The 25705-nt window shown below is 35.9% G+C and overlaps 1 protein-coding gene across 3 annotated transcripts in view; it reads left to right on the forward strand.

Moving 5' to 3' along the window:
* The window catches only part of LOC141514161 (ABC-type organic anion transporter ABCA8-like), a 106433-nt gene extending 82809 nt beyond the window's left edge, over positions 1-23624 (forward strand). For all 3 annotated transcript variants that reach the window (XM_074224702.1, XM_074224701.1, XM_074224703.1), the window contains 8 exons: positions 255-433; positions 1567-1642; positions 1720-1814; positions 2342-2461; positions 2743-2883; positions 5337-5416; positions 7983-8038; positions 8144-23624. In XM_074224702.1, coding sequence (XP_074080803.1) covers positions 255-433; positions 1567-1642; positions 1720-1814; positions 2342-2461; positions 2743-2883; positions 5337-5416; positions 7983-8038; positions 8144-8242 — 846 coding nt within the window. In that variant the 3' untranslated portion in view covers positions 8243-23624. The remainder of the gene's footprint in view (positions 1-254; positions 434-1566; positions 1643-1719; positions 1815-2341; positions 2462-2742; positions 2884-5336; positions 5417-7982; positions 8039-8143) is intronic.
* The last annotated feature ends 2081 nt before the right edge of the window (positions 23625-25705 follow it).

Raw genomic sequence — 25705 nt, forward strand, 5'->3', positions numbered from 1 at the left:
AGAGTTCCATTGACCTTGTGGCCATTATGATGAAATAGAGACACTATGAGAAGAGGCATTTTCCTGTAGATATTTTCTCTGCCTTTACTTACACTAACATTCATGCAATTATTCTCTCTAATTTTTATCATAGTTATATTGTTAGAGTTTTATTCTTATCTTTATTCAGATGTAGATTTTATGGATTATATTGCTGAAATGTGTATGTTTATATATTCTACATGTATGACCTGAAAATGGTCTCTATTATGTAGGTGGTAATGAAAAGTCGCAGTATTCCCATGAGTCAACAAGGAGATGACATGTTTAAATCTCTTGGCTACTGTGCTCAGGAAAACTCACTGTGGCAAAACATTACAGTAAAAGAGCACCTGGAAGTGTATGCTGCAGTGAAAGGGATGGATAAAGAAGAAGCCACAATTATAATTTCCCGGTATGAAACATAGAAAACTCATACTCATCCTTTCTAGGAGGGGTCAAAAAAGTATGGGTAGTCTTTTACATACAATAAGATAATTTGTAATGATATTTCCCCCAATCATGGATCATTAGTGCTGAAACTGGTTGGCATAGAACCAAAGGGGCAATGGAGTCAACTAAAAAGCTAATTTTTAATTTTCAGTGTATTTACACTTTTGACATCAAAAAATGTTGCAAATAAAGCCTTGGTTTATTGTTTTGTTGACTGTATAGATTTGAGAAAGTGATAGGGGAAAATGTTAACAATGCAGTTTATCAGGCAGTATATTATTCCACCCAGAGAGCCTCAATAATAATTACCAGCACAGCCCTGGATTGTATCTTCTTTCCTATGTCTCAATTCAGTGGTCATTTGCACAATACAACCAAATAAGAAATAAATTGGGTCATAAGAAAGCATATTGAAATTAAAAATTGAAAGCCAGAGAAGTAATGAATTTCAAAACCCAAAATCTATTCCAAAGGTCAACAAAGCAAGGATCAAATTCAGCTTGTCTGCCCATGAGTCAAGAATTTAATTTAAAAACAATTATTTAAAAACATAATATACAAAATACAAACATTTAAAAATGTAAAAAACATTTTTAACTGAAGGAACATACAAAAGCAGGCAAGTACTCCTGATTTGACCTGTATTGCAGGGGACACCGGAACTCTCTTATGCCCAAATAAGACTATTCTTTGATATTGAGAATTAGGATGTCCACAATAATCATGGTCAGCCATTCTACTTACAGTTATGCCTTCCAAATCATGACTTGCCCCATCGTGCTTCATGGGTAAACATAAGAAATTAAACAGGAGTTTTGGGGGGGTGTTTTGTGGAAGCCACAGATGGTACATGTGTGTAAAATATATGTATAATCAATATATCCTGCCTTTTATTAACATAATAATTGATACTTCTTCTCTTGTATGAAAGAAGTACCAAAAAATTTTATATGGATTTTCCAGATGGGGGATGGGGCAGGCTGCATGCCTAACTCCCAAGATTTGGGAAGGATAACTGTATTTTTTGTGAGCACTTTCTCCCAAAGTCCACTAAAGGCACAGAGCTTGATAATATATCAGTGTATTTTCTGTCAGATTAGCAGATGCTCTCAGACTTCAGGAATACATGCAATTTCCAGTCAAGCAATTGTCATCAGGTATTACCCGAAAGGTATGTATTGTGGTTGATGTTCTTCTAAGTATCACCAATGTAAGCCTAAATACAAATAGTGATTGTCTTCATTTCAGTTGTCTTTTGCACTGAGTATTCTGGGGAATCCTGACATGGTACTTCTGGATGAACCATCAACGGGAATGGACCCAGAAGGGCAGCAGCAAATATGGTGAGAAGAATTATAATAAGTCTTGGCCCTAACCACAAGAGATCCAGTTAGATTTTAATCTTCTAGTTTATGCTATTAAGATTAAGCCTTAAAAGTTCCATTGCATTATTGACTCCAAGTGATCAACTCTAGGAAAAAAATCAGTATTTAGCATCAATTTCGTACTAAATTTACATTTAAAGTTAAATAACCCATCTAAACTTCCAATAAATCCTCCAAGATTTTTTATATATATATCCATAAATTTATTCATTTGTTTGTTTATTCACTATTTATTTATTTGTTGTTTTCTCTTTTAATCCCAACTTCAGCTTGATCTCAGAATCCCTCTCTGATTTTTTTTCCTTCCTTCAATTTCTGAATCTGAGGAGCATAACTTTTTTGATTCTTTATTTCCATCTTCTTCTAAGGACTTATTTCCCCTTTTATCTATTCTGAATTCCCAGACAAATTCAGTTTTTTTCAAAACTTAAAGAAATATTAGTATGCTTTTGGTAATTACAAATATTTTCTTGCCTTCACTGTAGGAAGGCTATTCGTGCATCCTTTAAGAACAAGGAGAGTGGTGCTATCCTGACTACACATTATATGGCAGAGGCTGAGGCTGTGTGTGACAGAGTGGCTATCATGGTGTCAGGACAACTACGGTGAGTGAATGTCCCATTACAACTTTACAAGCAAAAAACAACACTGCAGGGAAAAAAAAAGTATTTCTTATGGAGGAGGTATCCTGCTACCCTACTCAATTTTATGAACTGTAGGATTGACTCGCCTGATTTAATAATGCAACTTTGTTTCCTTTCCCCTCATCCCCTTCCCCTAACCATTAAAGACCAAAGAACAATAGCAATTTATAGCAATAGTTTAATTAGTAGATATATTGTTTTTAATTCTCTCTTTCCTTTGTGTCATTTTTTGGGGGTCCTAGATGCATTGGCTCTATTCAACACCTGAAAAGCAAATTTGGCAAGAATTATTTACTAGAAATAAAAGTGAAGGATCCTGGGCAAATAAGGCCTCTACATGCTGAGATTCTGAAGCTTTTTCCAAGAGCAGCTCGTCAAGAAAGGTAAGGAACTTTTTCCTGTGGAGGCAAATTACTAGATCATTAGTTTTTCTTGCTTTACTATAATATTTTTTTACTTTACTAAAAATATTAATGCATTTTGATTCCTGAGGAAAAGATAAATTAGGACCTAGAATGTTTAATTCCTCTGGGAATAAAAAAAGAAATACATTGTTACTTCTAGAAAGTGATTGTAGTATTACTGAGGGCAAAAGTTACAGATAAGTCTTCCCTTTGAAAAGACTAGTTACTAAGCAAACCATACTACTAGTGACTTTTAGCAGTCAGAAAATGGAGGAATAGAATAGAAACTCTTTGAGGGCAATTTTATCTTTTTTATAGCTGTATTCTCACCTCTTAGAATAGTGCCTTTCCCAAATTCTCGTTTTTGGTTGATTGAAGGAAGGAATGTAGGTTATAAATTTTTTGAAGGCAGAGATGCCTTTTTCCTCTTTTTCATATCCTTAGCACTTAGCACAATGTCACGCATGAAGCAGGTACATAAATATTGATTGTGTTGAGGAAAAGTTGAGCTGGTCAAATAAAAATTTTTTAATAAGCTAGCAGGTAATTTTACTACCTGAACAATCTATTTAGAATTATTAACATAACAGCATAAGACTGAACATGAATTAAAAATAAACAAATATAGTCCATATGTGCTTTGGTGTCTTCAGCTTTTGTGTCTCACTTTCACTGATCAATCTGGTCCCAGAGCAAGACTTTATCTCTACCTCAAAGTTCAAGGGAATAATCTAAAGTGGTTTGGGATGTCTGGCTAATGTCATTGATTGAATCCCCCATTTTGCTGTGTACCTCCTTAATAGCAATTGCCAAGGTCTCAGTATCATTAGTAATATAATTCACTTTTACAAGGGAATATTTTATTATAAAGATATAACAAGAACAGAAGAACAGACATTTCCCTCTCACCTGGATGCATCTTTTCTTCTATTCCACCTCAGTCCCTGGGGAAAGTAGATTCACATTTACAAGATTTACTGCAACACCTTTACCCTCACCAAACTCACTTCCAAATGTGGCATAAATGAGCTATTCCTCTATAAGTTGTCTTTGATCAACTGCTAGGCCAGTTAGGGCACTCAGGACTTAGTTACTTCCCAGGCTTAACTACCCTAAACTCCTGGCATTGCTCCCATCACTTAGACCCCTTTCCAGTCTTTCAGAGTTCACAGGTCTCAAGTTTAGTCCATTCTATTTCTAGAACTCCTTCCCTAAAGGGAGGAAATAATAAACACACAAGAGCCAAAAAGAACAGCAGAATCATGTGCTCATTGTTTCCTGTAGACTTGGTTGGGTTCAATAGGGTCACTGGTGCTAAATAGCTCTCCCATCAGGAGGCTTAGACTTATCCTAGTTTTTTTTCATTCTTATGACACCAAGGGAGAGAGGGAAAGAGAGAGACAGATAGATAGACAGACGGACAGAAAGACAGAGCCAGTTGATGCCTTTTGAAACCATATCTAATTTTGACTCAGAAGCCATCAAAAATCCATTGTTTTTCAATGTAGTTTGTTGACTAGAAATAGTCATACCAGATCATGTTTCAAAATGATAAGCTGGGGGCAGCTAGGTGGCGCAGTGGATAGAGCACTAACCCTGCAGTCAGGAGGACAAGAGTTCAAATTTGACCCTCAGACACACTTAGCTGTGTGACCCTGAGGATACCACTTAACTCCATTGCCTTGAAAACCTCCCCACCCCTGCCCTCCCCCACCAAAAGTTGTGAGGTTTTATGAGGGGAGTGAACAGAAAAGGAGATTATAGGCAGGGAGAGAGTAGGGGATTAGTAATTTTGGAGCAAGGGAAAATTTCCCAGAGTACTTACTAGGAAGGAGATCTAGGTAGGGTATCCACCTTAGATGTTCAAAGAAGACCAGACAAGTGAAAACTCCAGGTTGGGAGGAAAGGTAAGGAAGATATCTTAGAAAGGAAAGAAGGAGAGACCCAATGCCTATGAAATTCTAAATGTGAAGTTAGTAGTTAGTATATAGTTAGCTTGTATTTAGAGTTAAGAGGTGAGAGACAGGGAGGGAAGTGATTAGTTAGTATATATAGATAACTAGGTGGCATAGTGGATAGTTGCCTTATTTTGAATCAGGAAGACTAAACTTGAGTTCTGATCTGACCTCAGACACTTACTAGCTATATGTGATTCTGAACAAGTCACTTTATCCACTTTAACTGTTGCCACAGTTTCTTCATTTGTAAAAAGAACTGGAGAAGGAGATGGCAAACCATTTCAGTATCTCTGCCAAGAAAATTCCAGTTGGGGTCATGAGGAATTGGTCAAAACTGAACAACAGCTAGCATATAAGGCCAAAGACCAATTTTTTTTTTATTCAAAGTGACATTTTATTTCCAGTCGTTTTGTTATTTGAAAGAAAATGATAATTTATCCCTTTAAAATCAACTTTTCTTTATCCCCATCTAAGGTATTCCTCTTTGATGGTTTATAAATTGCCTATGGAAGATGTTAAACCTCTATCTCAAGCCTTTTCCAAATTAGAAGCAGGTAAGATTTCAAAAGCAACTTTGAAAATGATATTGTACACAGCAAATGATGCCAAAATTGAAAAAAAAACTCAATAGTGTGCTATAATAGTAGTAATAATAGTAGTAGTAGTAGTAGTAGTAGTAGTAGTAGTAGTAGTAGTAGTAGTAGTAGTAATTACTCAAAATTCCTAAAGCATTTTAAGGTTTTTTTTCCCAAAAATGAATATAATTTTTATATATTTAAATTTTAATGTTGTAGTTCTGCACTAAATTTCACAAGCAGTCCATTGCAAATGCTCCTTTTTAAACTTTTCTACTTTCTTGTTTAGTTTTGTAATTTTTCAACACTCCTTCCTTCCTTCCTTCCTTCCTTCCTTCCTTCCTTCCTTCCTTCCTTCCTTCCTTCCTTCCTTTCCTTCCTTTTTCTTTCTTTCTTTCTTTCTTTCTTTCTTTCTTTCTTTCTTTCTTTCTTTCTTTCTTTCTTTCTTTCTTTCTTTCTCTTGTTAGTATTACTTCACTTCCCTCCCTCTCTCAATTCTAACCCCTAAAATAAAAATAGTTTATCTTCATACAAAATGAACCCACTTGCCATACTTAAAACGTCCTATTATATATTTGTAGTCTATCACCTCTGTGCCAAGAGAATCAATAGTTTTTTAGAGTTATGGCTTATCATTTTGTTAGTCATAAATCTTGTGTTTTCTTTTACAATGTTGTAGTCACTATATAAATTATTCTCTCACTTCTCCTTACTACACTTTATCAGCTCATCCAAATCCTCCTACTTTCTCAAAATCCCCCCTTCATAATTTTTCATAGTACAATGATACTCCATTATATTCATATAAAATAATTTGTAAATATGAAATTTTTACTCTTCCTTTGATTATTTTGTAGTAGTATTACTGGGTCAAAAAGTATATACCATTTAGAGACTTTTTGTATACAACTACAAATTGTTTTTCAAAATCAGATCTACTTCATAGATCTATGAACTAGGCATTGATATTATCTGTTTTTTATTTATTATAGATTCTCCAGCATTTGTCATTTCTCTTTTTTAAACTTTGCTGACAGGTGTAAAGCAGAACTGCAAAGTAGTTTTAATTTGGATTTATTTAATTATTATTTATTTGGAACACCATTTTCATTTAACTGCTTACCACTTGCCTTTTTTCTTTTAAAAACTATTCATATATTTCACATTAATATTTTTAAAAGTATTTTCTTCAAAAGTATCCTGTGAAGTAGATACATGCATTATTATCACCATTTTATTGTGGATGTAACTAAGATAGAGTGACTAAGTGATTTGTCCAAAATCATATAGACAATTAGAAAGGAAATAGTTAACTGGAAGAAAACATTTGCTACAAATCTCTCTGATCAATAATTGAAACCCAAAATATATAGGGAATTAAAATAAGTATGTAATGACCTACACCATTCTTTAATAGGTAAAATGGGATATGAAATTATTTTCCCAAACATTTTGTACATATTGTGGCCAAGATTCCTGTTTTCATTTGCACTCCAATTTTCCTGTTTTCCTTTGTGTGGGGGAAAAAGTTTGCTTTTCAAGGTCAAGTTACAAAAAATGAAGTCACATAGCAGAAAGTATCAGAACTAGAAATCAATGTTGTAGGAATTGTGAGAAAATAAAACAATAAACAACTGGAAAATTACAGCATAAAAGAAATATCTACTGTGGTAGTTGATTAATTTTAGGACATTGGAACAATTTTAGATTAGAATATAACCATGACTTGAGTTAACTCTGTGAATATACTTATAAGTTTAAGGTGAGCAATAATTCTCTGTAGAGTGGCATATTACCTAAAGACCTATGATCCTATACAAAGTTTTCATGTGCTCTAGATAAAACTTAAATATTTCATCTCTTATATGTTAACAGTGGCTTTGTTCCACTTCTTCCTCAACTTATCACATATAATAAATTACCTGCATTTCAGAGATCAGAATTTTCTGACAATAAATTCTATTTAAATTTATATTAGTTGATAATAAAATGATTTTTTCCATTCCTTCAGTGTTTTAAAGATCTTGTTCTTGACAGGGTGCAATACTGAGAAATAGTCAATTCTAAGATGTATGAATTTAAGTCAAATATAGCTTTAGTGGCATGGAAGTGGCCATTAGAATTGAGAAAACAGAAGAATGGCAAGATTGGTTTACCAAGAGTTTTACTGGATAGAGGTAGAATGAGTAAAAATATGATGATACTATTGCTTAAGGCTGGGATGACTAGGTCCTTAAAATAGGAAGTAAATTGTGTGTCTATTTCCTTGGCAGAATTTCTAATGAATTTGTCTAATTGGTCCTTAGTCTAAAATAATATTTAGAACCTTGGTGTCTAGTGCATTTGCTTTTTACATGGTGCTCTGGGATTTCACTTTCTAGGAAACTATGAGACATAAGGATTGCTAGCTAAATATCTGACTCCTGAAACTTTGGCTACCAGATGCTTGATTGATTTCTATTTGCCATTTATGTTACACTATGATTTCTCAATAATGAGTGTAATATATGTAATTTAGTCTAATATAAAATTTCTTCTTGTGTAGTCAAATGTTCCTTCAACCTAGAGGAATACAGCCTCTCTCAGTCCACTTTGGAACAGGTATGTTATGCTGCCAGGCAGCTTTAATTCTTTTCCCATTCAGCTTACCATTTCTTTTTTCTTACCCTTTTGTATATACCTTCTTTCCCTATTCTCCATTTTCAGGTCTTTCTAGAGTTGTCAAAGGATCAGGAGTTGGGAGATTTTGAAGAAGAACTGGATGCAACAGTAAAATGGAAACTCCTTCCACAGGAAGAACCTTAAAGACCAAACCTCCTAAGTTTCTTTTAAGTTTAGTAGAATCATTTGTAATCCTATTAATTTGCCTTCTTGATCCTATATTTTTAACATAGAAATAAGTTGAAACAAATCTTTTTTTGAGTATCTGATTTTACTCAGTAATTAATTACATTTAAATTGGTGAAGTAAGATGAAAGTTAACCAAATCTTTATGAAACATATATTTTTACACAGTAACTAATTATATTTAAATTAGAGAAAGAAGATGAGAGGACTTGGATAAAGGCACTGGTCCATAACTGGTTTCAGCTAGATATTCAGGGATTTCCTCTAATTTGCATTGTCATTTTTAAGTCTATTTTCTGCATTCTATGAAATCAATACACCATCAATTTCATAGATTTTGTTTTTAATAGATACATTTCTTGATGTCTGACATGCCGAAAAATTATTTTTAATGTAAATACAGCAGGTATTTCTTTTTATTAAAAATTAAGACAAGTATTAACTTAGAGATATATTTATTTTGGAAAGAGACAGTTGAATCTCCTATAGGCTTAAACCTGGACCTTAAATACAGGGGGAGATAGATTTTTATACATTAAAAGACAATCAGTTTAAATCAATTAATTAAAAGGAAGCAATACAACATTAGGAAATCCATTTCTATGTGATAGAAATATTACGGATTTTTCAAGTTGAGGAGGGGGAAAGAGAATGGGTGCAATTCTCTGAATTCAGAAAAGAAGGTATGTCAGTCCCCAAGTATCTGTAATCAATTAAATTAACATGAAAACATTAATTTATCAATATGGAGTCAATTTTCAGATAAGACATATGGACTGTTTGAGATCATGTTTGCATGAGTCTTTGGATCTGACTGGGTTTCTGATTAGCATTGCTTAACTCCTTAAAGTTCTCTAAACAGTAGGAAGTGGTAATCTAGTTTCTCAACAATGCAGGGTTAGGTTCAAACAATTCCAGTTCCCACAAATGAGTAAAGTTTTCTCATAAGACAGAATTTGGACTAGATCTAGAATTGAATAGAAACTAAACTAGCTCTAAAACTGAGTTACCAGATGGAGTCAGTATGATTCACTCAGTTCTCATAATTAACCATTTCTGACCTAATCCCTTCAATCTGCTCACTGCCACCTTGATACAAGCCCACACCATTTTAAACATAAACTATTGTAATAATATTGTAATGTAAAGGTTGATCGCCTTGTCTCATATATCTCTTTTACTCAAGTCCTGTCATGCATTCACATGCAAAATAATATTACTAATACCTATGTCCGACCATGTCACACACACATATTCAGAACACTCTGATGCCTCCTTATCACTTCTGGGATAAAATAGAAAACCTATTTTATATTCAAATACCTTTATAACATGTTCCCTTCCTACATTACTTATCTTCTTATCCCTTACTTATCTTCACTGTCTCTACCATCAAGTGATGCTGGTTTTCTTGTTCCTCAAATAAATCTTCCTTATTCTGACTCCATGCATTTATATTGACTGTCTTGAATGATGTTCCTCCTAATCTCTGCTTCTTGGCTTCCTTCTAGTCTCCATCGAATTCTTACTACAAGAAGCCTTTTCTTATTTGCCTTAATTCTATTGTCTTCTTTCTGTTGATTAACTCCAATTTATTCAGTATATATGTTTAATTATTTACATATTATCTCTCTTTTTAACTCTTTGAGAGCAGCAACTTATTTTTTGTTATTTTTTATACCTATAGTGCTTAGCACAATGCCCAGAATATAGTAGGTCCTTAATAAACACTGGTTGATTGATAAAAATAATAAAAACATATCCCCCAAAAACCTCAAGTTTGCACAGACTGTTCGGTAGATAACATTAGTTCTCTTCCAATGAGCAATGGAAAATGATACTCCATAACAGTTGTGGATACCTCTTGTTAGAGAATTTCAGAACCAAGTAAGATGCTATGGGACCCATTGTTATAAATGAATGAAAGAAAAACCTACTAGAGTGAGAGAAAATTGTAGACTTTTATTCACGAATCCTGCAAGATATGAGTACCTCACCTTGGTGTGAGGCAGGAGGTAGTATTTAAACATCAGGTAATTTATGGTCTTCAGAAACTATTTCCCCTCCCTCTTGGAATTTCATAGGCTCTCAGAGTTTGAGTTACAATCTAAGAGGTTCACCCATTCCATGATATGTCCCTAATATGATCCCCCCATCATAAGATGCATGATATGCTGATGAACCCCAACCGTCACAGGGGATGTGTGGGATAATATTCAATTACCTAATTGCACAAACTCAATTACATTAGGTCAAGATCTCTAGGTCACTCTTGACCAATTGAGAACTGGTCTTGAGTTTGCCATCTCTGGAATGGGATTAGGAAAATTCTCCCAGGTTTGTGATTGGCTGGACCATTACCCCTTTGTAATCGATTCCCTAAGGGCCCCCCTCCACATCCTGTGAAGACCCTACATTCCTCCGAACTCCTCCCTTTTCTTTTTAATAACAACTTGGTCTTCATATTTCACCAGCAGTGTCTTCCTCAAATTGATTCACAGTCCTCATCCTTGATAGGACTACTGACTTTTCCTATCAATATTTTTACTTCTTCATTATTAGAGCCATACACCCGAACTAATTAACTGATAGAATTTTGTACTATTTGAGTTATTAACTGGAATCATACATGGAAGACACACCCAGGTAATAGGATTATCCCACTTAGGGTCAATAGTAAGATACCCAACAACTGTTTCTACCATGAACCAGTAAACCAATTCATCCAAGAGATATTAAATGGGTTTATCCAGGTTTGGATTGGAACATGTGCCAATTTTCTGATATCCCTGGTTATCTCCTTTACCACCTTTATCTCCTTCATCTATCTTTAGACAACAATTTGATAAGTTCTGTGTAACACAGACTCCTCCTCCTTCAGCAACAGGTAGTCTAATACCAATCTGTGCTGAATAATTGCCTCTCTTGTTAGCATGACTTGGCCAGCCAGTAAGTCCAAGGCCTTAGCTGTGTTATTGGTAATTTTTCCACTAGAGCTTGGAGTCTTATTAGTCTATTCAGGATATCAAACTGGGGTTCCATAACACCAATTCTTATCCTGTCCCAGGCAGCAGGTTCTAAAATCTAGATAACAACTCCCTGACCAACTCGTTGGACAACTGAGTGTAAGCAGTAGCCCTACAAATCCAATGAGCCTCTAGTGATAGCTGGTCTCTCAGGAATATAGTTTCTAACATTTAGATAATACTGTTCCTCCTTACTTCCAAGGGGCCCTCTTATATAAACCACATAATCATCATGATAATAGGTACATTTCCAAAATTGCTGTACCTCCTTCCACTGGCAAGTTTTTATGCCAATGTCTTTAGAAAGGTCTTCCTGACTCCAAAATTGATCAAAATAGATTCCTGATTTTGTGCCATTGGACCAACCCCAAGAATAGTTAATATACCTAGAGATGTTCCTTAAATTATTTGTCTTGCAAATGGCCATTTCAGCACTTTCCTTGCAAGTCCATACTAATTTATAATGACAGTTTCCATTAACAAATGCCCTGGTTTGCATGTCTTTACAAGGGATCCAGGTACCATCATTAATGTCACATGAGTCTGAGGCCACCTATCTCTAAGTTGTACAGTCCAGAATATATGTACCCTGCTTCTGAACATGTCCAGATATTTACTACTCCCTAGGAAAATATCCTGCCAGACTGGTGTAAGCAATAATCATCCTGAACTGACTCAGTCATAGGTCGCTGGTGTTCTCTCCTCCAGATCAGAATACTGTGCCATAGTACACCTCTCTGACCAGGGACTGAGAATCTAGGCCAGACCTAGGGGTACTGTCACCCAAGACCAATTCTCAAACTTCTGTGAACTACTGAAAGTACAACAGTTAGCCACACCAAAAGACTGGGCATTGACTTTTGTCATGTAGATTCTCCTCCCACCTTTACTAATACCCCATTGTCTAAATCAGAGATAGGACTTTCCCTAGATAGGATATACAGACTCATGTGATATAATCATGCCACCCAATAATCTCCATCTTTCTTTCTCAATGGAGAACATTTTCATCCTGCCTCCTCTCCTCCTTTCCATAAGAAGAAGGGCATAAATAGTGGTGTCACAGTTACAGAGTCAAAGGGAAGTTACAGATAAACAATGAATACATAGGCGAGAGATGGTAGAGATGAACAGGTCCAGTGTCTTTCCTCTCTTCTCTTCTCTTCTCTTCTCCCCTGGAGGCATCCAATGTCCTTCTGCATCTTCTGAATCTGTTCCAAAAATTCCTCTCCAACCTTGGTGACTAGTTGAGACCTTGTCTTCTGATAAAGAAATTGCTTAACATCTTATTCAGATCAAAACCCATGCTTCCATCACAAAACAATGAGATTCTGGAACTTATTGCAATTTACATTTTGCCTTATTGCCATATTGACACACATACTTCACCTTTAACACAATAAACTTCCATTCTCTCAATGAGAATGATCACATTGACTCAAGCTTGTAACATGTACATTCAACAGTCATCTTTGTTCTAAGATTACCCAGCATTTGGTTTAAAATAAAACAGTGTTAACCTTTGCTCTCATTACAATAATGATTCAAACATACTTAACCAAATTGAATTTTTTTTTCAAAATATTCCCATATTTTCCTTTTCCTGGTGTACTTCTCTAACTCACATTCCTCTCCTTAAAATATAACTTGAAACTGTAATTATCCTAAGAATTTTCCTTTCTTCTCCTTACCTAAATATTCCCTCTAACACAAAAACTAAGGAAACTTAATTCCTTTCTTAACATGCAACTGATAGCAGGTGTCGGAGCCAAACACTTAACCCATCTCTGGCTATTAGATTCAATTCACCTAAAACTTCTTTTTCTGGTTGCTTAGTAACTAATTATAAAGATCCAGGACATTAAAGGAAAATTCCTTTATAGATATAAATATTGAATGTCAGTGTCCAGGCAGAGGTCATATGGGTAATTCAAATGTCTTAGGCCAGATTTATTCTTCCAGTTGAGACATTATCCAAATGTCATTTTGGGGAACTCAAGTCAAAAGGGTCTAACCTGGGGCCATACAGAGAAGCCGCCCCTGTAACCCGACATCTTTAGCCCACTGGTTTCCTTGGCTCTAAGAACATGACATTTACCCAGTAGCATTTCCTTTTGTTGACCATCCTGGTATCTGATATAAGAGAAAAGTGATTAAAAGTCCCGTGATCTAAAATAGTTGTTTTACCTGGTTAGAACTTCCAGTAAATACTATTCACTAAATTCCAGTTATAATCTTAACAGGATCTCAATTAATGAAACCATACCTAAAGTTCTGAGTATCTTTCATGGGTCTTTGCCTAAAACCAGGTATTCTATGACTGGCCCTACAGGCCTCATCTCCTCCTTCTTGCTAGAGATATCCCTTTGTCTGAAATCATATCTACTCCATCTCTTTATAAAGATAGCCTATCAGATTCCCCCTGTCCAGAGAAACCCCCTTCTAGCCTGTTGTATCTTACAACAAATAAATGCCTCCTTTGACCAAGAAATTGCACAGAAAAATCTCAAATTATCTTGTGTTCATATCTTTCTCATATTACATAGTGCTTTTACTTTGAAGCAAAACAGCCACAGCTTTGGAGTATATATACAAATCCAAAATATTACCAATTCACTTATATAACTAGAAACTTCTATACATAAACTTGTTTAGTTGTTAGCCATCCTCAACATACAAATGGTTATTTTTATTTTGGCAGGGCAATTGGGGTCAAGTGATTTGTCCAAGGTCTCACAGCTAGGCAATCACCAAGTGTCTGAGGCCGATCCAAACTCAGGTCTCCTGACTCCAGGGCCTGGTACTCTATCTTCTTCACCACCTAGCTGCCCCCTAACATATGAATTAGTTTTCAGACTTCTGTAAAACCATTAGAATATCATAGGTAGATTCAAATTTCCAACATGGGTTATTAATTTCAATATAACAGAACAGCAATAAGAGTAACATACAAATTACTAGATTGGACAAAGCAATCCTTCCATTATTATATTACTCATGAACCAACAGTTTTATCCTGGAAAGGGCCATACTTTTTGATATTTCCTTTATTGTCCTTCAAAGCAATCACATTAATCCTAGGCTTTAACAATATAGTTTTTAAAAACATATTCAAAATAGATGACTAAATATTGCAAATATAATCTCTTTGCAGTTACTAATAAATATATTTTATTCATCAATAAGTTACCTTACAGTATTAGTCAGAACCCCCATATCAGCTCTCTGAAGTTACCAAGAGAGAAGTCCACTTTCTTGACTTCTTTAAAATTAAGCATTCATTGTTAATATATTAATCATAAGATTCTTATTTAAACATCTCATTTCCCTTAGAATAAGAGCAAAATGAATATCTCATGATCTTTATACTTTTGTCTCTTTACCAAGATTCTCAGAATCCAGTCTCATACATATTATAAATTTAAAACCCCAATGCAATTACAACTAAACTTCCCAACAGTTTAGTTTGATAAAAATTTTAGAGTACCTTATACACAGAATCTAGCACTTACATTCCAAAAGCTTTATCCAAAATAAAAAAATGCAATTGTTAGCATTATTAAGCTTAACATTAAAATGAATTAGAGGTTTTTTTTTTTCCAAAAGAAATCAGTAAACATCCCTGACAACCTAGGTATTTCTTTTCATAGTAACACAATACCACTTTTCTTTGGGTTCAAAGTTGTTACAGCATACTGCAAAGTTTAAAATCCCAAACCACTTAACTCCTTGCAAAAGTTACAATAGTTTTAAAATAGCTTATAATCCCAAACTAATTTAACTGTCTAGGTTATTTAATTCCTCCCATTCCGTACAAATTTTGTCAGAATGTCACAGCACTAGTATCCTTCTTTTAAAACCCTCAGCATGCTTCCCAAAACTCCAGTTCAAAAACTTTAAAAACAATGAGAGTCATCACTTGGGCCATATGGCCAGCAGATATTCATTAATTGTGATTTCCTTTCAATAAAAGAGTCTCTTAACCCCTGGATCTTATATATATATTTTTTTTTTTCTTTCCCAATTACATATCCCACCTGTGGAGGAATCTCTTTCCCTTTAAGACTGAAGTACTGGAGCTCTCCTGTCTATCCCCCACCCCCTCCATCCACATGTGGGTGGGGCACTTAGGTAGACTCAGTCTAGGGTTCAAGTCTTAACAAGATGGTGGATGGGGATCAAGACCTCCACATGCCAACTCACCACCCCCTTCCCCCACCCCAGGGAGAAAGCATGGGATCTTTCTCAGACACTCATAAGGATAAAAAAATCTTCCCTCCTATAACTTCTCAATCATTCCCTTAAAGGTTCTTCTCTTAAACTCTTCTAAACTCTGCCCAAACCATAGCTTTTTCTCTTTAAGAATTCCTCTCCCCTTTTCTCTTTACCTCTACACACCAGAACAGCTGCCACTGACTCAGTGAGGGAGGGGCTGATTTCCACATGGGGGCACTTCACAACTATTTCCTTCTCCCACATTCTGAAACTCCTCTGCCCAGCTCCCAGTTATCCCTCTTTTAAAAGAAGCTGGGTCATCAGACCCAGAAATACTCAATACATTTACACAAGACAGGACAGAACACACACATTTCTCTAGAGTCCCCAACCTCCAGGTTTCCCAGGAGCTCTTGTTTGGGCTTGAGGAACAAGAGACCCTGAGTTTCCTAGTCAAATGTCAGGAGGGGCATGATCTGTGCCTCCTCTCCTCCTCTTTTAAAATGTCCTGCTCTACCTCATTTAAAACATTCATTCTGTCCACTTCATTTCCCTTTCTTTCCCTTTGGCTTTTCTCCTTTCTCTGAATGTACCCTTTCTTCTTGGGCTCTACTGTTAGCCTCCTCCTCTCCAGGAGCAGTTGGAGAACTTGGAGTAGACTGAGAATCAGGAGGTGGGGGTAGGGCAGAGGCAATAGTGCCAGAGGAACCCACCTATGTTTCTTATCTCTTTCTAACTTATTTAGAAATGATTTCGTATATACAGTTATCCAGCATGCTGCAAATTCTACCTCCTCTTTGTTTAAAGGTACCTTGTTACTTTTTTTCTGAACTCCCAGCTAGCTAATTTCCTACCCAAAGAACCTCTCTTTGGGTGATAGGGAGGGGTCTCTTCTCCCCACCTCCCCCTGCCCCGCACCTTTTTTTGTCCCATTGGCCTCCCATCTAGGATCTTCCCTCTCTGGAATTATATAGAATGAGGTCTTCTCACCCTTGAAAGGTAAAAAACTGAAGTTCCCCTCCCTTTCTGGGTCATTTCCACAATTTTCTGTCACTCTCCCTGTCAATCCAGGGGTGTTTCAGGTCCATTCAAAGATCCACCCAAGAGAACCTTGGAAAAGAAACAGGGATCTGGCTTGAAATCAAACTATGAGTGCTCCTTCCTCAAGTGGGTTCTGTGGATCTCTGACCCAAGCTTCCAAATTGATATAAATGAATGAAAGAAAAACCTGCTAGAGTGAGAGAAAATTGTAGATTTTTATTCACAAATCCTGCAGGATATGGGTACCTCACCTGGTGTGAGGCAGGAGGTAGTATTTGAACATCAGGTAATTTATGGTCTTCAGAAACTATTTCCCTACCCTTTTGCATTATCATAGGCTCTCAGAGTTTGAATTACAATCTAAGAGGTCCACCCATTCCATGACATGTTCCTAATATGAGCCCCCCATCATAGGATGCACAATATGCTGATGAACCTCAATCGTCACAGGGGGTGTGTGGGATAATATTCAATTACCTAATTGCACAAACTCAGTTGCATTAGGTCAAGATCTCTAGGTCACTCTTGACCAGTTGAGAACTGGTCTTGGGTTTACCATCTCTGGAATAGGATTAGGAAAATTTTCCCAGTTTTGTGATTGGCTGGACCATTCCCCCTTATTAACGGATTCCCTAAAGACCCTCCTCCACATCCTGTGAATACCAACACCCTACATTCCTCACACCCATCATCATCATTGTCCTTCCATATGAAATTAATATATCTGGACAGCCTTGGAAAGTATACCCAATTCCATAAGCAACACAAGGTGGTTCGGTGTGGGCTGGTGGGAGATCTCTGTTTTCTTGGTATTCATTGTCATGACAAAGTTAGCAATTCAACCTCAAATATTGCATTGAGTACATAATCATCAGGGAAAAAAAAGAAATCACACTTTACCTCCTTTTCTGTGTTGGTCTTTGCTTGCAACTTTTTCAAGTTAGATAATTTATCATTAGTATAAAAGCTTATCTTAATGCCATTTTCATCCTTGTTGAAGGCATCTGATAATTTCAGAAATCATCATGCTGAAGAGCATGGGAGAAAGTATACAACCCTGCTTTGTTCCATAGGTGACTGAGAAAACATGAGAGCACTGTAGATGCTCATGATGATGAAAATGATGCATGTTTTGCCATAGTTAGTTCATCATTTGGGAGTCTCTGAGAGAAAGAAATGTGGGGAAAAAGAGGTATCTGCTGCATATCAAATTAAAAGTCTACAGAACCTTAGTGCTGAATACATTGATGTATGTCTATGAAACCTATCAGCACCATGCCAGAAAAATTGAACTACTTCTACTTGAATATTCTCAATAAGATCCGAAGATGATCTGGCTAGATAAATAACAGACCCTGAGGCTGTCTCTAGAACTGAATTGCCAAGCATTTAAACTCTATTGCAGAGAACACGGTTCTGATGGACTGGTCACATAGTTTGAATATCAAATGTGTACTTAGTCAAAAGACAAGTTTTTTTAGTTGTTTGTTTGTTTGTTTTTTTGCAAGGCAACAGGGTTAAGTGGCCTGCCCAAGGCCACACAGCTAGGTAATTATTAAGTGTCTGAGGTCAAATTTGAACTCAGGTACTCCTGACTCCAGGGCCAGTGCTCTATCCACTGCGCCACCTAGCTGCCCCTCAAAAGGCAATTTTACAGAGATCCCTCACAAAATAAGCACTCACAGGGTGGTCAGAAGAACTATATAAGGATACTCTTCAGGTATCTCTACAGAACAATATTATTAACTGTGAGATGTGTGAAATGCTGGCATAGCATGGCATGTCTGCATCAAGGATGGCCCTGTACTCCATGAGCAGAATAGAATTATGGAAGAACAAAGGAAATATAAACTGCACAAATCCAGTCACTTTCACTCTAATCTGTGTTTATGCCTTCTCAAACTCATATTGGTCTGATCCACCATAGCTGAACACACTCTGTACCCTGATTCCAATATTTTGATGTCATTGCTCTTCTTTGAAAATTAAGAAAGAACAATATTTTTGGCTAAAAGAATGCAATTCATCACCAAATATGTGCAAAACTGGACAAAGTATCACCAGGAAATAACAAGAAATGGACTGACAATTCTCATTCAAATGGTTATTAACCTAAACTCTCATCAGCTCTTCAAGGCTAATGGTATACTCACACAAATATTTTTGAACAGTAAAACTAAAAATGAAGAAGAATGGTCTTCTCAGGGATGTGTGTGTGTGTGTGTATGTGTGTGTGTGTGTGTACATTTTTCTTTTGAGTGACTTCCACTTTGAGAATAGTTAGACTGGACATAGTGGCCTTATGGGATAGAAGTTTTTTCCAAAAGCAATACAAAAATACTACTCTTTAAAATTGTATTCCCACTTATATGGATTGGATAAATCTGGGCCAAGTTAGAGTTAACTCATAAAGACAAATGATGGTTGCAATAGAAGGAATATTAGAACCAGATTAAGGAAAGTGAAACTATATGTTATATTGCTACTTCTCTGGAGTATGAGTCTGGTGGTGAAGATTGAAGAGTTTATCTATATAAGGGAGGGAACATACTACCCACTGATACTCTTGCTAAACTCCTGGGGGGAAAATCAAGGAATAGATAACATCAAAACTATAATTAGGAAAAACAAGTTATTGGGAAATATTTGCTTTATAGTTTGTTTCTATCCACATAAAGATTCCCCTGCTGAGAGGAAGAAAGTATTCAGGTAAGAGTGATATGGAGGTAAGAAGACATGGTGAATATGTGGCCAAAAGCCAAGAGATAAACTTCAGACAAGGAATATATTATTCCTTAGTTAAGTAACAGAGATAAACTTTGTTAGTTATCTTAATCCTCATTGTTATCATTCTCATGTCCCATGTTTGATCATAGCAGATGGCCTGGGTGTATACTTTCATCATTCATATTTGTGAACATATCCTCCCTATAAGAGAACATCTTCCTGAAAAGAGTATGAGCAACTACAGAAATGACCAGTAAACTAAAACACTGGACATATATAAAATACCTAGCCATAGAAAAGAACCTCAAAAACAGATTGAAAAGGATTTTCATCCATACTCAATACTGGGCAATGGTCAGGGGCTAAAAAAAGTTGGGGCCTGCCTGGATAGAAGAGAACTAGTCAATCAAAGAGAAGGAAACTGTCCCCTTGACTTGACTGGCCTAGGGGATTAAGACTCAAAAAACCTAACCATTAATTCAGCTTCATTGTAGCCTCAGAATATGTTGATAAGGTTTCCTGGTCACCCTGGGGCATAAAAAGGTCCACCCACATGGAATAAGGACCTTTTAAATTTTTTGGTCATACCAAGACTTCTCAAATAGTCATACTCTACTCTGCTGACTCATCTTGTTTCCAAAAGGAGATGAGGCTAACTGCAATTACAATAGCTAAGTGCTGTATCCTTGTTCAGTATCCTTTCTTGTTTTGGCTAAATAAACCTCTTATTAACCACTGAGTAACTTGTGAGTATCTCATTTCATTTCCATTATCAGATCTCAATGTCTTTGGAACTGGCCCAACTCACTTGACTTTACCAGAATCCAAATGACAAAGTTCTTATCCACTTATACAAAGTCTTTAATCACTAGGACATTGTATCAATGGCTTAACCATTAGTTTTAAGCACATTCTTCTGTACTACAAGAATACTCACAGGGAAATGTATTTTTAAAATTTTGTTACAAATAACAAGAGTTTTAGTTACTGTGATCATATTCAGGGCATTAGGGCAAGGATACAGTAGCTTTGGCTAGGCTCCTTTACATGGAATTCCAGGTGTTTACACAGAATCACTTTAAGAAACAGTAGACACTGAAGTAGATAGTAGAGGGAAGTCCAGAGCCATATAATACTAATACATAGCATGACAGAAATAGCTCTGTGTTCACTTTGATAATGTTTTAACAGTTAACTGGATTACTCCAAAGTGGAAACCTCTCAAAGTAGTTGAGAGGAAGAGAGTTGTGGCTTTTCTCATGTGACAAGAATTTTATTACCAAGTTGTCTCTTTCTCATTGTCAGTGGGTACATAAAGAGGCAATCGCAAGCTATATGGAGCTTAACTGCCAGCCTTATGTGTCCTTTAATGATTATGCACCTGAACATTTCTATAGTAGCAAAGAAAGAGGTACTTGTAAATCATTCCTGAGGGAATCATTGTTATCAAATTCAATAGCTAGGAAGGTCTCAAAAATATTTCAGGCATTTTCTAGTAGAAAGAAAAGGATGTTAAGGCTCTGTACTGAATATTAGAAAAATTATATGTGATAGACTATTGTAAATTATTAAATTATTGGATGGCAATTATAAGAAATATATCAATGTTTTTCAACATTGTACATCTTTACAAAAATTGACTACATGAGTTTTGTGCAGTGGCAGTTTTGGCCAATGAGGTTTCTCTAAAGCATGATTATTGCTCATTGGAAAAATGACTGCTTGCCAGAGAATAAAGAACTCATAAATCCATTAGTTTAAAACTATTTAATAAGTAATTGCATATGTAAGCCACTATGATAAGGATGGGAGCTTGATAAGATGAAAAAGTAAAGACTGTCCCTTTCATCAAAGAACTTCCATTCTAATAAGACAACATATCTATTAATAGTCATTATACAAGATATAATCAGAGTGGATAGAAAGTAAACTTAGACACAAAAACACTAGCAAATAAGGAAACATGGAAACCCCTACAGTTTTGAGGGAATCTAGAAATTCTAATAATTAGAGGAAGAGAAAATTCTAGGAATGGGGGAATAGTGAGGGCAAAGACACACATGACAGATTGAATACTATGAGAGGACAGATAGCAAGTAGACAAATATGGTTGGACTATTAAAAATGTGGAGGGTAATATTGTAATGAAGACTAATAATCATTATGAATGGCCTTGTGGCTCTCATAATTCTTCCCTACATACTGCAATAGTAATTGCCTCTGATAGGCAAAACATTTTCCTATGAAAAAAGAACCAGGGTTAGGTCCATCATTCCCACATGTAATGTTTACATACTATGCTTGGAAGGCAAGATGAACTATTAAAGTGACATCATAATCACACAACTGATTATCAGAATGTTGTTCTAATATATAATTCTTTTGTTATTCTTCTGATCAAAGGTGATCAAAATCTGTCTTAGAATTTAAATTCATCCTAAAACTGCTTTCAAGACACAATTTTTGTTAATTCTTAAATTTGTTCTGCTTACTCCCCTGGCCCCCTCCTTGGGGCAGTTAGGTATCACAGACCTACAGTTGGGAATAACAGAGCTAGAATAACAGATCTAGAAAAGACCTAAGTTTAAATCCAGCCCCAGATACTTAATACATGTGTGACTTGGGTAAGTCACTTAACCCTATCTGCTTCAGCTTCCTCATCTGTAAAAAAAGTAAACATTTATTTTGCCACGTAAACCCCAAATGGAGTCACAAAGAGTCACAGAGATGATTGAAAATGACTAAATAGCCATTATTCCCTCTACTCCTTTGCTACTGTCTCATACATGCCTAGAATATTCTCTCAGGCATCATCCTCTAAGCATTTGGAAAAACTTTCCATCCTTCCTAGTACCTGCTTAAATGCTATGGCATTCAACTCCCCAAGGTTATTGCTTCTATACAACCTTCTTTCCTCTTCTGACTCCCAGCTGGGTTTTCTATCCTTTCCTGGTAAATCTTTTTCAACATTGTGCTACCCTCCACTGCTTACTCTTCCCTGTAAATCATTGTGATATGCTCATTTTCCTTGGTAACCTAGTTCTTAGGACCCTACTTCAGTAATTCCTTACTGAATCTCTTTAACATGACTATAATTTACAGTTCATAAGAAAAGAAACTGTTGATAGTACATGCTCAGGGTAAACTAAGCATTGATGGATGGAGAGCTTTGTAATTTTCTTTTTTCTGTTTCTAGTGGCTAGGTGGCATAGTGGAAAGAGTGCCTTACCTGGAGTCAAGACAACTCATCTTTCTAAGAGGGGTACTTTCTAACTAAATGGATCATATCTGTACTCCTCAATGCAGTACTGAGTTTACACAAGTTATACACAGTTGGTATTTGTGTCTGAATTGTTTAACAGGTTCCCTTCTTCCCTTTTCATTTTCCCTCTCTTTCCCCTTGTTTGCTGATAAAATTTTACATTGAATTAAGTTCCATTGTTTTACATACTATTCTCAACTTCCTAACTCATTAAAACATTTTCTCTTTACATTTCTGACTGGTCCAAAAGTCTTCCTTTAAATATAAATTGAATACTTTCACAAGGATTTAACCTGTTGGTAGCTGTGTCTACATTGGGAAAATATAGCACTATGAGATCAATAGTACAAAGCAAAAATCAACAGGGGAACCCTATGTCCTCCCAGGAGGGACACTCGTGCCAGAATACTGTCACAAAACAATTTTTTATCCAGTGCCAGAGTGTATTAATGACTACTTCCAGTCAGCTGTTTTTATGTTGTCCTGGCAGTTATTATGCTGGCCCATGAGCAATGAATAATTCTGCAATTGTTTAGATCTGTCTTAATTTGTATAAGTGTGGCAATTGTGTTCATGTGGTTTCTGTATTTGCTTAAGTGGATAGATTCCCAAATATTTTTACTGGTCTCACTTATTTTAAATGGAATTTCTCTTTCTAGTTCTGCCTGTGAGTTGTGTTGGTTAAAAAAATAGAACTATTCATGATTCATATGGGCTTATTTCACATCCTGCAGACTTTTGTAAAACTGTTAATTTTTAATTTAAGTTAATTTTATAAGTTTCTCTAAGTATATTATATATACATATTTATATATGTGTATATTAACTGTAAAAGTGATAACTTTGTTCCCTCATTGTCTATTTTTATTCCTTCAATTTCTTTTTCATATCTTACTACTATAACTGGAATATTTTAGCATAATATTGAATTATAATGGTGACAATTGACAATCTTGCCTCATCCCTGATCTTAATGGAAAGACTTCTAATATTGCCCATTACATATAATAGTTGATCTTGATTTTAAGTAGGTAACTATTTTTAATTTTAATAAAAGTTCTATTTTTCATATTTTTCTAGGGTTTTTAGTAGAAATGAGTATTGTATTTTGTCAAATGATTTTCAGCATCTATGAATATAACGATACTTTTCTTTTTTTTTCTTATTGATACGATCAATTATAATTAAAGGTTTCCTAATATTCAACCAATCCAGCATTTCTAATATAAATTAAAGTAAATGATCTTTGAGAATATTGCTGTTATTTCCTTCTCTTTTATTTTTAGAATTTGCTTCATGATTTCCAGGGTATAACCAAGATGGCTATGTGGAATAGATATTTCCTGGAGCTTTTCCTAAAATGACTAAATAAAACCTCTACATAGACCCTAAAAACCACAGATATCCCCCCCCCCCAAAAAAAAGAGTAAAACAAATTCTCAATCCAGGAAACTGTGAGGGAACTTTAGTAAAGGTCTGCCTTACCTAGTAAAAGGGGAGTAAAGCCCAGTTTATGTAGGAGAACTGAAAAAACCAGCTGGCAGCTCTTAGCTACAGTTCAACCAAGACTCAACAAGCCAGTGTTGCAGCAGGCCAGCAGTGATTGTCCCAACCCCAGTTTAGAAGAAAAGTTCAAACCCTGAGAATGCTAGTACAGTAGATAGGACTGGGTGGAGCTGCCTGAGCACAAGAGCAAACTGCTGCATAGGCAATGACATAAGCAAGAGGAAAGTCAGGGTTACCTTAAAGGAGGGAACAAAGTACTGCCAAGGTGATGCCATAGGCAAGTGGAAAGCTAGAGTTATGATCCTGGTCCCAGCAGAAAAAGCTTGGGACTATGTTCCCTGTGTCCCAGGAGTAGAGCTTACTATCAAAATGAGCAAAAAATAAATAAACAATAAAAAAGGCACCAAGCATAGATAGCTACAATTCTGATAGAGATGATAAATATGCCCATCCCTGAAGAGGAAAGCAATGGCAAAATATCTACACGTAAAGCCTAAAAGGATTTTATGATAGCTCAAGAAGGGATTTTAAAAACCAAAGAAGAGAGAAAGAAGAAAAGAAATGAGAGTATGCAGGAGGATTATGAAAAATTGACTGAAGAAATCAATTCCTTTAAAAGTAAAATTGATCAAATGGTAAAGGAAAACTCCTTTAAAAGTAAAATCAAATAACTAGAAAAGGAAGGAAATTATCAAAAACTAAAATTAACAAACTGGAAAGAGAAAAAAAAGCAAGCTGAAGAAAGTAAAACCATAAAAATGGAATTCGACAAATGGAAACTAATGACTCATTGAGACACCAAGAATCCATCAAACAAAAGCAAAAGACTAAAAAAAATGAGAAAATGTAAAGTACCACTTAGAAACAATATTCAATCTGGAAAATAGATTGGGGACAGATAATTTATGAATTATTGGTCTATGCAAAAGCCTTGATCAAAAAAGAGATCCTAGAAAATCTCTTTCTGGAAATTATGATGGAAAATTGCTCCAAATACTAGAATGAGAAGGCAAAATAGTACTTGGAAAAAAAATCCATCAATCACTTCCAGAAAGAAATCTCAGAATAAATCTTCATGGAAATATTGTCGCATGTAAGGGACTGTTGTGTGTGGGAGTACTATAAACTTTCATCACCTGGTGTCCTCAAGCACAGATGACTATTTTACTGGTTGATTGTAGAGTGCCACAGGTGTGGGAGGGGACCAGGGACCGGGGAGGATATTTAAGCAATTTATTTGGTTTAATAAATAGAGATCTTGGAGATCTTTAGAGAACTAGGAGAACTTTATGGAGAACTCGTCATCTTTGTCTCCCACCTTTTCAGTGTTCATCTGGGTAAGGATAAGTCGTCCGGCAAGGAACATAACAAATGGTGCCCAAACAGACACGAAGGCAGAGCTATCTGGCTGGAGTCCAGGATAAGGATCAGCAGATACAAGCAAGAAAAATTCCAGGTGACATCCCAGAGCAGAAGACTTCAGAGAGGTAACAGGTTGATTGTTACCAGGGGGCTGATTTTAAGGAAGTTGGAACAAGGAGGTGTAAATAGAAAGTAAGAAGAAACAAATAAGGAGCCAGTAACAAATTGAGGAGCCAGTGAGAAGTGGATTCTCCTTGGCAACTCCGCAGGGGCTGGAGCTTC

This window comes from Macrotis lagotis, chromosome 2 (assembly GCF_037893015.1).
Source record: "Macrotis lagotis isolate mMagLag1 chromosome 2, bilby.v1.9.chrom.fasta, whole genome shotgun sequence".
Classification (NCBI taxonomy): Eukaryota; Metazoa; Chordata; class Mammalia; order Peramelemorphia; family Peramelidae; genus Macrotis; species Macrotis lagotis.